The following is a 12946-nucleotide window of genomic DNA, read 5'->3' as shown; positions in this document are numbered from 1 at the left end:
CACAAATAATACTGTCTAGCCTTTGTAAGCTTGCCTTTCTGGTACTGGTCAATAAAAAAACAAAAAAAAAGTATAACCTTTTTATTTTTTAATGAAATTTAAAGAGGACTAGTGAATGAGGAAAGTGCACATGAACCCGAGTTTGTTTGTTTGTTTTTTTCAATATTCAGGAAAATTCTGTGATGTTCATATTGTTAAGGTCGTAAATAGAATAGGACATGTGAATTGTGTTTGCTACGTTCAACACATAAATGCCAACTCTTTACATTGCTAAGTTGTGTAATATCTTATCTTTACCGTAATTCAATTTAGAGAAATGATACAGACGTAAAGTTGTTATATAAAAATAATTTTATAAATTGATATGATTTAATATAATTTATTAAATTTATTATATAATAAAAATAATTTTATAATTTAATTTATCACAATAAATTCTATCGGTTTATAAATTTTCTTTTGTGGCTAAATTATTTCTCTAAAATTAAGTCTTTTTATTCTAATTGCAACAGTACGTGATAAGATAAAATAAACAAACAGGTGCGATTAGCTGTTGTTAGCAATAGAATATTATTTATATATCAAATAATAGGAAGAGAGTGTGAACATTTTTTTTTTCCTTATCGGGCAGGAACCTGAACGGAGCTTCCGACCCGAAACGATGCCCATTGCCTACTCATTTTCATTTTCGGTGTTAATTTCTTTCCGCCCTACAAAAACCCCAACTTTGCTCGTCTCTTCACCCTTCCTGCTGCTCTCGTATTAACGCACTCGCTCACAGGTTGCTCTCTCTCTCTCTCTCTCTCTCTCTCTCAGAGGGAAATGTTTTCCTTTTTAATCAATCGCGTCGTTTCACACCGTTAGCTTTTTCAAGGATTCAGTTTTGTGTTCTTTTTATCAGATCCGAGATCGGTGGGGAAACGTTTTCCCGTGAAGCCATGTCTCTGGTGAGTTCAATTTTGCGTCTTCCTCTATCTTCTACATGCATTTCCTGCAATTCATATGCCTTTTTTTTGGATTCTCTGGCGTGAAATAGCTGATTATGAAGTTAGTAGCCTATTGAATCTGAAAGCATAGATGATATCTGCATGGTCATGATTCTTCGAATTGTTAGCTACTAATCATACAAATTGGTCGCGAATTTGATTGCCCTTTTTCATATTTTTCTTTACGGTTCTGCTATAATTGACTTCGTGGAGGTTTTGTATATTTGATGTGGATTTCGTAATTCGCATTATTTTTATACGCTTCTAAATGTTTATGATACTATTTAGCATAGTTTTTCGACTTTCTGGCGCAATTTGTATCCGAGACACCTAAATTTCATCCTAATTGTTTGGTTATTTTTATTTTTTTGTAAGTTTTTATTTTTTTACTTATAAAAAAATAAAAATAAAAAGTTGCTTCTTCCATTAGTAGAGTGTTGTATATGTTCGTGACTGTTGGTTGCATTTCCATTCAGTGGTGTAAATGTTCTGACCCAATCAGGTTTGCACAACTCAGAACTCATCTGGACCCTCTAGTGTTTTGTTAACTTGCACATAAAACTGAGCTCTGCGTGTTAAGTGCCATCTATGGCTACTGTTGCTAGCATTTCCATTGAGTACAATTCAAATTCGTTTGTTTAGAGTTTCCATAAAATTGCATTGGCTTCCTTTGATGATTATTGTGAACGGCCCTATGTGTGCATATGCAATTACAGAAACCCCGTCTGAATACACTCATCCATCACAAGTGCATAATCATTTTTGTTTCAAAATGGAATGTATTCGGTACTATTTATTTGTTAATAGGGTTGTTTGATATATGTTCCAGATCTTGCATTCTGGGAACAGGAACAAAAATGCTTACAAGGCACTCATTGCTGCGGAGTACACTGGCGTGGAAGTGAAACTGGTCCCAGATTTTGAGATGGGTGTCTCTAATAAAACTCCAGAATTTCTCAAGATGAACCCTATCGGGAAGGTATGCTTATATGATGCAGTATTTATAGTGATCTGTACATCAAGTTTGATAGAAGCTCCTGTCACTAAATCTTATATTCTTCTAGGTTCCTGTGCTGGAAACACCTGATGGTCCTGTCTTTGAGAGCAATGCTATAGCACGTTATGGTAATTCTGAAGACTTTTCTCCCATCCATCTGTTAAGCTTGGGGATCTTCTGAAGCTTGTTATATCGGAACTCATGGGATTTCTGTTTGTTGCTGCAGTTACTCACCTGAAGGCTGACAATCCTCTATTTGGTTCTTCCCATATTGATTACGTGAGACTATTGTTGCTACTGCTGCTTTCCCTCATGTGTATTTTCTGCTTATTTTTATATGTGCTTGAATTTTCAGGGCCATATAGAGCAGTGGATTGATTTTGCATCATTGGAAATTGATGCTAATCTCTTGTCTTGGTTTAGACCTAGAATGGGGCGTGCTATATACCTCCCTCCAGTATGTCATTTTGATTTTTTACTCATTTGTTTATATGCTTTTTCACTCTGTTATTTTTATCTATATTGTGCTTAAAAGTAAAGATTTTCATCATCCTCTGATAAAAATCCTCCCCTCTTATTGAAAAGAAATACTCCCCCTTAATTTATGTTTAATTTTTTTTTATTTTATTTTTATGTGAAGGCCGAGGAAGCTGCAATATCTGCATTGAAGAGAGCACTTGGTGCTCTGAACACTCATCTTGCTTCCAATACATACCTCGTCGGGCATTCTGTGACCCTGGCTGATATTGTTATGACATGTAACTTATACTCTGGGTTCACCCGTCTCATGATTAAGAGCTTTACCTCTGATTTCCCTCACGTGGAGAGATACTTCTGGACCTTGGTTAATCAACCAAATTTCAAGAAGATTCTGGGTGAGGTGAAGCAGACGGAGTCTGTTCCACCTGTTGCATCTGCAAAAAAGCCTTCTCAACCAAAGGAATCTGCTAAGCCAAAGCCTAAGGATGAATCAAAGAAAGAAGCCAAAAAGGTGGAGCCACCAAAGCCCAAACCAGAAGCTGGCGAGGAAGAGGAGGCCCCAAAGCCCAAACCTAAGAACCCTCTAGATCTGCTGCCCCCGAGTAAGATGATCCTGGATGACTGGAAGAAGCTTTACTCAAACACCAAAACCAACTTCCGCGAGGTTGCTATTAAAGGTATGCCACCAATAATTGGACATTTCTCTAGATAAAATTGCATCTCTTTTGCAGTGTGAACAAGGTTAACTTCATTGATTCATTTTTGTTGCAGGGTTTTGGGACATGTACGACCCTGAGGGATACTCTCTTTGGTTCTGTGATTACAAATACAATGACGAGAACACTGTTTCCTTTGTAACACTGAACAAGGTCGGTGGATTTCTTCAGAGGATGGATCTAGCCCGCAAATATGCTTTTGGAAAGATGCTAGTGATAGGTTCCGAGCCACCATTCAAGGTGAAGGGGCTGTGGCTTTTCCGTGGTCAAGAAATTCCACAATTTGTGCTCGATGAGTGCTATGACATGGAGCTCTATGACTGGAGGAAGGCAGATATCGCAGACGAAGCCCAGAAGGAGCGTGTCAATCAGATGATTGAAGATCATGAGCCTTTTGAGGGCGAACCTCTTCTGGATGCCAAGTGTTTCAAGTGAATGAGCCCAATCCTTGGCTAGAAAGTTGTGATTTTATTGTACTTTTTTTTTTTCCAGCTGCTAGAGTTTTTCTTTGTATTTAAAACAGAGCGAAGTATGCTAGACATTTTGTTTTTGAGTGGCCTATTATTTATAATCTTGTTTACCTTGTTTCCATCGGGTATGATTTAGATGCCTGATTGAACCTTTACAAAATGGCCGTTAGTTGTACTTGCTATTTGGGGTTAAAGAAAAAGATGTTGAAAGGTAATGTACATGTCAGAATGGATTGCCGTTAAGAACCCCCCGGCTCGGGAGGACGGTTCCTAGAGACACTTGTATCGATGTTCAAACATGGTTGGTAGTCGGTTAGTGGATCATCATGAAACATGATTAACTCTTTAAGCTTGAGGCAGGGCTTGCATAATTCAGGCGGCACATTAATTTTGAAAAAAAAAACTTGAGACATGTTTTTATCAGAAATTTGCCCCGTTGAGACGCTCAATTTCAGCTGAGTCACTGCTAATTCTAGAGATGTCGCAATCTACTGGGAAGGGTGTGAGCGTGTACGTCGGTATAGACATAGACAAGTAAACGTTTGCACTGGCGAACAAGTTCTTGTCATGCATCCGACCTGATTTCACCACGCTAATGGAACACTTTCGGAATTCATATTGAGCTTTGCCTACATCAGAATGCGCATGAAATTTAAAGATCAATGTCGATGTAAAAGAATCATCTGCAAGTACACTTGAGTTATACTGTTACAGGAGTCGGAAAGAAGCAGGTTACAGGTAAATTGATTTTTTCTTCCCTGCCCTTTTTTTTTTTGCAAGTTAAATAATAAAAATATTGTCCCAGGTGTTCAAAATTAGTGATTCATGAAAGAATATAAATCATGGCAGACGTGAAGCAAAATTTGAGAAATCATTGAAGCAGCCATCCATTTGTGATGCCGAACAAATCAGAGAGCCCAAAAATTACCTCAGGAGTTCAAGTAGCCGGTCAGCTTCCCATCCCAAGGTTCTGCCATCAGGCCAATACCAATCGCATGCATTCACCAAACTAACTAAACAAGGTCACATCATCAATATTTTCTGGTTATCTTCCTGTCTTTGCTCTTTTCATTCCAGTACTGTTAAAAGGTGACATGCTTGGGCTCATGCTTGGGCTCATGCTAGGGCTTTCTTCTCTTAGAGTGCCATTCAACATAGCCAGCTCCCTTAATTGTTGCTTCTTATAATGATCCAAGGACTCATCCTAGAGAGACAGAGAAAGTGAGAGAGAGAGATTTTAGCCAAGTGCAAAGAAATTCAGCTAGTGCCAATGTAAACAAGTGTGTTTCTGGTCATACCACAGGCTTCAAAAGTTTCTCTAATATTGTCACTGCATAATCCAAGCGGGCATTTATAATATCTTCTGGAAACTCAGCCTCCACCAACACATGCAGTGGCTCATTAAGGTGCTCGTACCCCGGTTTATCCTTCAGTTTCTCTTCCTAAAGAAAAACAGAGGTCCATCATGAAAATTAGAGAAAGTTTTAAACACATAAACCCAATGTGCATTACAAAAGATGCAAGGCATTATCTGGAACCATGACAATCAAGAACAAAACTGGTTTCTTTTTGCAATATTAACTTCCTCATTTGTGGTGCCATAAATTATTAACTAAAATCAACTCCACAGACATTCAAAAAAGTGTCATGGAAAGTAATAATAACAATGTATTATATCATGAATTCAACTCACTCATTTAATGAAACAGTCAATACAAACATAACATCTCACAAGAGAACAGAGGATCACCAAATATTTAATCACTCATAGTCATATAAAGGAGAGCAGCATTATGATTCTCCTACTCTAAAAGTATCCCCATGTCCTTTTAGATGTGCATTTCACTTCACTCATTACCACTTCAATGGAAAAGCAGTTTTCTCCATTCTGAAATACTTCTATTTTATAGTATCGTCAATTCTAACCTCTAGGGGTTGGCTCAAGTGGTAAAGGCCTTGGGCTTGGGGGTATGCTTCCATCAGGTCTAAGGTTCAAATCCCCTTAGGTGCAAACAATATCTTGGGGCAATCAGATTAGGGGATTTTCCCCTTGAATTACCCAAGGTACACTTGTAGGAAACTCCTTGTCAAGGGTCTGTTCATCTCAGTATTAGTCAAGATACTGTCCCAGACACCCAGTGCCAATAAAAAAAAGGAACTCACAACATAGAATGTTCCTTGCCTACCAAATACTTCCTCCTCTTCCCTTTTTCCCATAGTGTGCCAGATATTGTCTTATCGTGTCATTCAAGGATTGACACTCACCATAACAACGGCAAGGGAAGTTTATGACTTTTTTTTTAAATTCATAGTCACACCTGGAGGCAACATCTTTCAAATGTACTGCATTTTTTCCCATTAAACGAACTAGCCAAAAATAAAAAAGTCTTAAGAAAGCAAATACTAGTGTCTAACTAATGCTTTCTTAGATTGGAAATTAAAAATTAAGCTCCGAATATTAAAATGTACAAAAGATTCTTTAACACCTGAGACCACCTGATATTACAGATAGCTATACTCGAATAAGTTCTTTATCTTTTCTCTTTGATCCATTGGAGGTCCATCAGACCTATGAACTACACTGCACAACTGTAGGTACTCACTTCCCAAGCCTTATTTCCCCCTTCCCTAGTACGGATCTGATGCAACTGAAAGATGCAAAGCGTTTAAGAAGCACTAACTGGTTGATTATGCTGGTTCTTACTGTATTTACACTTGGTTTTTGAGTTTAGCTGACAATCTTTGTCAAATAAAGGTCATGCCCATGAACATGGGTTACTGTTCTAAAATTCATTTGATGCTTTCATTGAAGTCGATTTTTTAAGTTGAAAGTAAAATTGGAGTTAAACCATAAGAGCATAATTAGTTTTTAATTTCTATGAATCCAGGTCTTACTCCCTTCCCCCTCCTCCCCACCAACCCCAGCCCCCACCCCGGAAAAAAAAAAAAGAAAAAAAAAAAAGAAGAAAAAACCAAAAGATTAAATACGAGAATGAATTCAAAGGATAAATTTCGGATGTTTTGACATAGTGTGGAGGGAGACGCACATCATCACTAGATAAACGTGAAGGACCATTGGTGCATCGCCTACAAATTAAGAAGTCCTTGTTTAGAAAATAGGAAGCAGAGGAAGTTTGAACTAAAACTGATAATCTACAAAGTGATTTGGTTGGCCCAGAAGGAGCAGAATGAATCACAAGGATGACCCACTTCCAACCATTTCAAAAAAGAACAATAGTGAATATATAGCAACATGAAATCTGTCGGGAAGCAAGGAGCAAGTCTAGACAGACAAAGTTCTATATTACAGTTCTATATACTTGAAAAGTAAACTTCTTTACCAAAGTACGTTTTTTTATATATCTTTTATCAAACTACGTAGTAGGAGAAAAGGGGAGAAAAAATAACATTTCATAATACCTTTAAAGAATCCTTAACAGAGCCCCTTCCTCTTATGTACACCCTACATTCTGTCATGGCTTCAACTCTTTTCAGTGAGTTCCCACGTGGTCCCAGAATTCGACCAACAAAATTATACTGCCAAGCTTTATTTTAGGAACTGCTACATACTGGAAGGAAAAACAAAAGAAGTTAAAATCAACCACAAAGGGACATGGTGCTTACATTTGGATATTTCTCCACAGGAACATCAAGTCTAATAACTCTCTTCACAATAGGAGTGGTTGGAACTCCTCGCAACCCAGGCCAACCGATTGGAGAATTTTGAACCGGGGCCATTCTTTGAACTTGTCCATTTTCCTGAAGGAAGAAAAAAGTTAAACGTGATTAGACCACCAATCACAATTGTAGACCACAAACTCTCTTTCTACCATGTTCCATGAAAGCTCAGCTTGTCACCTCCCCCATAAAAGAGTTTCTTATTCAATTGTCACTAACAGAAGAACACAAAATAAATGAATCACAACATATAAACTAGTTGTACGCACAAAAAGCTGATAGTCTATGACTTACCAGAAAGCATGGGCTTAGGCTAAATGATATCATAAGAAATAAGGTGCCTCAGTACCCAAGTTATGCTTAAGACGTGAACTAAACATCAATTAAAGGTAAAAAATCCCAGCAATAAAAACCCATCATATCAATACGCTAGAATTACCTCCACGTGCATTGCGGGCCATCCTTCTAAATCCATTGCTCTACCATTAAGGGGTTGACCTATTGACCTAAGTGGGTTCTCATGCTCAAGTCTTTCATGACCCACAAAACTTTGATTGAAGCTGGAAACCCGTCTGATTTCTGCAGAGGGATGAAAGACAAAATTAAGTTGGGTACACTGAGCGAAATACCCAAAACTTTTAAAGGTATGATTTATATATTGCCAAAAAAATTTAAGACAAATCAGCTTCCAAAGAAGATTGTGTAAATACTTTTTAAGGAAAAGAAATGACAATATGCAGTTAATTTTGTGGTGAGCAGAAAACATGCCAGTATTGCACAAGCATATCTTTATCTTTTATTATCTTTTTTAAGACCATCTCAGCACTTCATACATTAAAAATAGGGCTGCAAATGAACATAGTCACTTGTGAACAATTTGAGCTCGGCTCGTATATATTCTGTTCCAACTCGGCTCATTTTATAAATGAGTTGTTCGCGACCGCTAATATTGGTTCGAATATTAAGCGAGCCAAACTCGTATAATCTCGGCTCGACTCAGTTTAAGCTCATGAAAAAAACTTGTATAAGCTCAACTCGGCTCGTTTTGAGCTCGTTACAATACTCGTAATTTATCTATATATATTCTTACATATATTCTTTTATTGTATATATGTTTATGTGTTATATGTATTATTTTAGATACATTGTATAAATAATATACTTTGTTACTTTATATATAACTAGGTTACAAAAGAATAATGTTGAGTATAATAATGCATTAATTTTGCAAAAGAATGCTTATGCCAAATGTTATATAAAGAGTTAGTGCTTACTCTAATTTGATTACAGCACTCTCTTATCCAATTCTATTTTGATTATTTAACCATATTTAGCATAATTAGTAACTTTATTATGTAATTTTTAAAATCATGATCAATAATTATTTATACTATGGATTCTTGACGTAAGTCTAATATATATATTTTTTTATAAGTAAAAAAAAAAAAAAGTAAGTCCAATATTAGTGCTTTCAATTCCCACTATTAGCCTTTCAACTTTTTCCCAAGACTTCACTTCCCAACACGTATGATATCACTTTAACACTATTTACATCAGTTCCCAACTTCCCGTCATGAGGCTTTCGACTTTTCCAATTTCTAGTTCTGCTCCAGACTTACTAATCACAATTTCTCTCTTCCTTCCCAAACACAGGGCGACACCCTTCACTTTCAGTTTTTGCTTCAATCTTCTTCTTCTTCGTTGTCATGTGCATTCCTGTCCGAGCTCCAAACTTCTATTCAAAAGTTACAAACACTCCAAACCCTCACTCCGTAAGTCTTTGACTCTGCTCCTCTGGTGTTTATATTCTTCTAAATAATCCAAATTCTTAATTTTTGTTATTCTCTTGTCCAAGTCATAGGTTCAATTTTGGAAGCAAATTTTGTTACATCACCTCCTGTTTTTTTTTTTTTTTTATAAGTTACATCACCTCCTATTTGAGTAAGAGTCTAACTTGATCGATAAAAAAAATCTATTTCTCTAACAGATGTTCACTTAAATGCAGCAGAATTTCATTCTGTAGTTTTGTTTTAGTGGCAAATTTTGCTAAGTTTAATTACTTAATTTCACTCATTCTGTAGTTTTGTGTTAGTTAAAATTAATTAAAAGAACTAACTCGAGCTCGTGATCAACTCGTTTATTATTATTATTTTTTATTTCAATGCAAGTCGAGTTCAACTTTAATATATGTTAGGCAAGCCAAGTTTGATCAAAAGTCTTCAATTTTTCTCGAGCTCAAGCCGAGTTCAAGCTCATATATAGGCTAATCGAGCTTGAGAACCCGTTTGAATTCGCTTCAACTCAGTTCGTTTGCAGCCCTATTAAAAATAATGATTTCTTGGCATTGGAATTTAAAGGAGAGAAAATATATGATGATGTAAACAAAAAACTGATGATTGGAGCATACATTGTGGCAATGATAGAGTGCAGATTCGCTGACCTTGATTTAGAAGTCTGCTACACAAGGGAAGAACTTGCAAAAATGGTCCCAAATTTTGTTTCTCCGCCAGTAATTCAGCCAAGTATCTGCCATTGTGACACGGACAAAAACGTGTATTACATCTTATCATACGCTCATAAACATCTTTTCATACCCTCATAAACATCTTATCACACCCTCACAAAGTAAAAGCCTGACTAGTTTCACCACAGTAAATAACAATCGACAAGCACAAGATCTTTGGCCACCGAAAAAATGAGTCTTCATTTTTATCAGTTTTAGAGAGGAAAACACAGCCCTGAAAGTTTTCATTTAAGTTACTAGACTTATCGAAGCAAAACGGTGACTGAATGAAAATTAATTAATAAAAAGATCCACAAAACAGCAGCATATAAAAAGGAATTCACCAACAATGGTCTTGAAATAAGAGGCGGTTTTAATTAAAAAATTATAAAATCTGTTTACTGCATCATCCTTTTCTTTTCTGCTTGCTTTTCTCTCTCCTTTTTTGAGCCATATTACCGATTAGGCATTCAATGGTTTAGCATGAAAGACAGTTCATATCCAAGCTTATAGTGCCATGCCAATGAGGCCTTTCCACCAAAGTTATGTGACCTTTGTTTTCAGAGTAGAACAAATTAAATACACTAATCTAAAGAATAAAACTAGGCCATAAGAAAACCATAAAACCTACTGACCGAGACTGGGATATCAAATGTGAATGCATCAGCTTTTAAATGTATCGACGATAGCCCGTTAAGAGAGGGGGGCACAAAAATAACAACTCCCAGGGCAAAACGGAGGAAACGCAGAGCTCTAAGTTTTGAACGAACCTTTCTCGATCTGAAGGAAGGGTAGAAGACCTGATAGGAGAAGCAGGGAGTCCAGGAGGATAATGGAAGTAACTACCAGGTGGGATTCTATCTCCCATCACACGAGATGTACTGCATAGTTCAATAACAAGCAACAAAACCCAGTTAGAACCCAACACAACAAGTACATACACAAAACCCAGTAACACAAAAGGCTGGAACAATTAACAAATCAACAAATAAGCAAAGTTTATTTGATCGGCAGCAAACCCAGTAAGAAAAATCTCCGAATAAACTAACACATACGCAAAACTCCAATTACGATACAAAACCCAGTAAACAACCAATATATGAAATAAGCAGCAGTGAAAAATAAATAAAAGAAACGCCTCGTACACCAACATATACGCAATACCGGCAATATAACGCCAAAAGACACCAACACCGACATGTGCTTTGATCACACACAAGCATACTCGGAGAGAAAAGGATGACTTACTGGGTGGAAGCGGGGAGAGAGAGGGAGGTGTAGGGTGATGAGGCAGAGAGATTCAAGTCTATTCTGTCGAATCTGTCCCTTATTGGGTGGAGTGACGGAATCGAGAATGCAGTGGGAGAGGGACAAAAGCCCTACTCTAAATAGGAGCAAGTAGCATGGATCCTTTGCTGTGCTCAGTAGGGGTGGGCAGCGGGGCCCCGGAACCCGCTGCCCCGCCCCGTTCGCCCCGCCCCCGCATAGGCGGGGCGGGGTGCCCCGCACCGTTAGGGCCGGGGCGGGGGGCCCCGGCCCGTATCCCCACCCCCAGCGGAGGCGGGGGACGGATACGGACCCCCCCCGGTCCGTGTTTCCCCCGCCCCGCATCTCTATATATATATATATAATATAAATATATAATATATTATATATATTATATATATATAAGTTATATAAGAGAAACGGCGCCGTTTTGTGGTGGACAAAACGGCGCCGTTTCTCTAAATACCCTAACCCATAACCCAGCCCCCCCCCCGATCCCCTGATTCCCCTCCCCTCCCCTCCCCTCGGACCCCTCCCCTCCCGAGTCCCTTCACGGCTTCACCCCCTTCGGCCTAATCCATTCGGTGTTCCCTCCTCCCACCGGCAACCAGTCCGGCCGCCGCACGTATTCCATCATCCCTCTCTCTCGCACGACGCACGAGGCCGGACGCACGCCGCACGCCGCACGGTAACATTTCTCCTCCCCTTTTGATTTTCTCCGTTTGGTTATTATTTTTTATTTTTTTTTTAGTTTTGATCGGAGATTGGAGGTAGGATGGGGTTGAATCGGAGATGGAGGATGGGATTGTTTGGATTGTGTGCTGTGGATGTCTTCGGATTGTGTGATTGTTTGGATTCCCGATTGAATGCTCTGTTTTTTTTTTTTTTTGGTTAATTTCATTGTGATTCGGACCCCTAAATTGATTTAGGGGTTTCATGATTGAAACCCCTAAATTGATTTAGGGGTTTCATGATTGAAACCCCTAAATCAATTTAGGGGTTAGGGTTTCGGATTGGAACCCCAATCCGAAACCCTAATTTTGATTTAGGGGTTGAAACCCTAAATCAATTTAGGGTTTCGGATTGGGGTTCCAATCCGAAACCCTAATTTGATTTAGGGGTTGAAACCCCTAAATCAAAATTAGGGTTTCGGATTGGAACCCCAATCCGAAACCCTAATTTTGAATTAGGGGTTGAAACCCCTATCAATTTAGGGTTTCGGATTGGAACCCCAATCCGAAACCCTAATTTGATTTAGGGGTTGAAACCTAAATCAATTTAGGGTTTCGGATTGGGGTTCCCAATCCGAAACCCTAATTTTGATTTAGGGGTTTCACCAATCCGAAACCCTAATTTGATTTAGGGGTTTCAACCCCTAAATCAAAATTATTGTTCTGAAATTCTATCAGAGTTGCATTTTTATCAGAGTTGAAAAGTTTTAAATGTATTTTTATCAGAGTTGCATTTTTTGAGTTGTTACTTGTTATGATTTATGAATGTTGCTTTTATTCTTATTATTTTTAGACGTTGGAAATTGGAATAGAGATAAATGATTGGACAAAAATTAAGAGATGAAAATATTATAATATTTAAAATAAATTTTCTTATTAAAGTGAAACTAATCGGATCTAATAGGGGTCAATCTGAAATTGAAGGAAATAAGTCATTTTTGTCAAATCATCTCATTCTGCACATACATCCAATAAACAAAGTACAGCTTCTCTACACAGATTTAATATATCCATAAAAAAATATATATTTTTCTGTCATAAATTATTATTTCTTTTGTCATGTGGTAAATAAACTATTTTTTTTAACATATATCTCATTTTCATATTTTTTAAACATCT

General features: G+C 37.6%; 2 protein-coding genes across 5 annotated transcripts; one reads left to right on the top strand and one right to left on the bottom strand.

Annotated features, from left to right (window-relative positions):
• The first annotated feature begins 632 nt into the window (after positions 1-632).
• LOC122314124 (elongation factor 1-gamma) lies at positions 633-3864 on the top strand. 3 transcript variants are annotated; one of them, XM_043129534.1, is made up of 8 exons: positions 635-781; positions 902-947; positions 1816-1965; positions 2051-2111; positions 2210-2262; positions 2339-2440; positions 2624-3140; positions 3235-3864. In XM_043129534.1, the coding sequence occupies exons 2-8, from the start codon at positions 939-941 to the stop codon at positions 3612-3614; spliced, it is 1272 nt and encodes a 423-aa protein (XP_042985468.1). In that variant the 5' UTR covers positions 635-781; positions 902-938; the 3' UTR covers positions 3615-3864. The 3 variants fall into 3 exon arrangements, with proteins under 3 accessions (XP_042985470.1, XP_042985468.1, XP_042985469.1); XM_043129536.1 differs by lacking the exon at positions 2339-2440 and having other exon boundaries at positions 633-781; XM_043129535.1 differs by lacking the exons at positions 635-781; positions 902-947 and having other exon boundaries at positions 1807-1965.
• A 102-nt stretch (positions 3865-3966) lies between these two features.
• Positions 3967-11239, bottom strand: LOC122314125 (KH domain-containing protein At1g09660/At1g09670-like). Of its 2 annotated transcripts, XR_006243606.1 has the most exons (9): positions 11079-11239; positions 10601-10711; positions 9768-9853; positions 7767-7906; positions 7274-7408; positions 7070-7186; positions 4948-5091; positions 4578-4853; positions 3967-4278 (listed from the first exon to the last, which is right to left on the bottom strand). XR_006243606.1 is itself a non-coding variant. In XM_043129537.1 (8 exons), exons 2-8 carry the CDS (start codon positions 10696-10698, stop codon positions 4695-4697), a joined length of 879 nt encoding a protein of 292 aa, XP_042985471.1. In that variant the 5' UTR covers positions 10699-10711; positions 11079-11239; the 3' UTR covers positions 4280-4694. The 2 variants fall into 2 exon arrangements, 1 of the variants encoding a protein (XP_042985471.1); XM_043129537.1 differs by lacking the exon at positions 3967-4278 and having other exon boundaries at positions 4280-4853.
• Between the last annotated feature and the right edge of the window lie 1707 nt (positions 11240-12946).

Source organism: Carya illinoinensis, chromosome 6, assembly GCF_018687715.1.
Source record: "Carya illinoinensis cultivar Pawnee chromosome 6, C.illinoinensisPawnee_v1, whole genome shotgun sequence".
Lineage (NCBI taxonomy): Eukaryota > Viridiplantae > Streptophyta > Magnoliopsida > Fagales > Juglandaceae > Carya > Carya illinoinensis.
The sequence above is the reverse complement of the archived record's forward strand: the minus strand, read 5'-3'. Positions and strand labels throughout refer to the sequence as shown.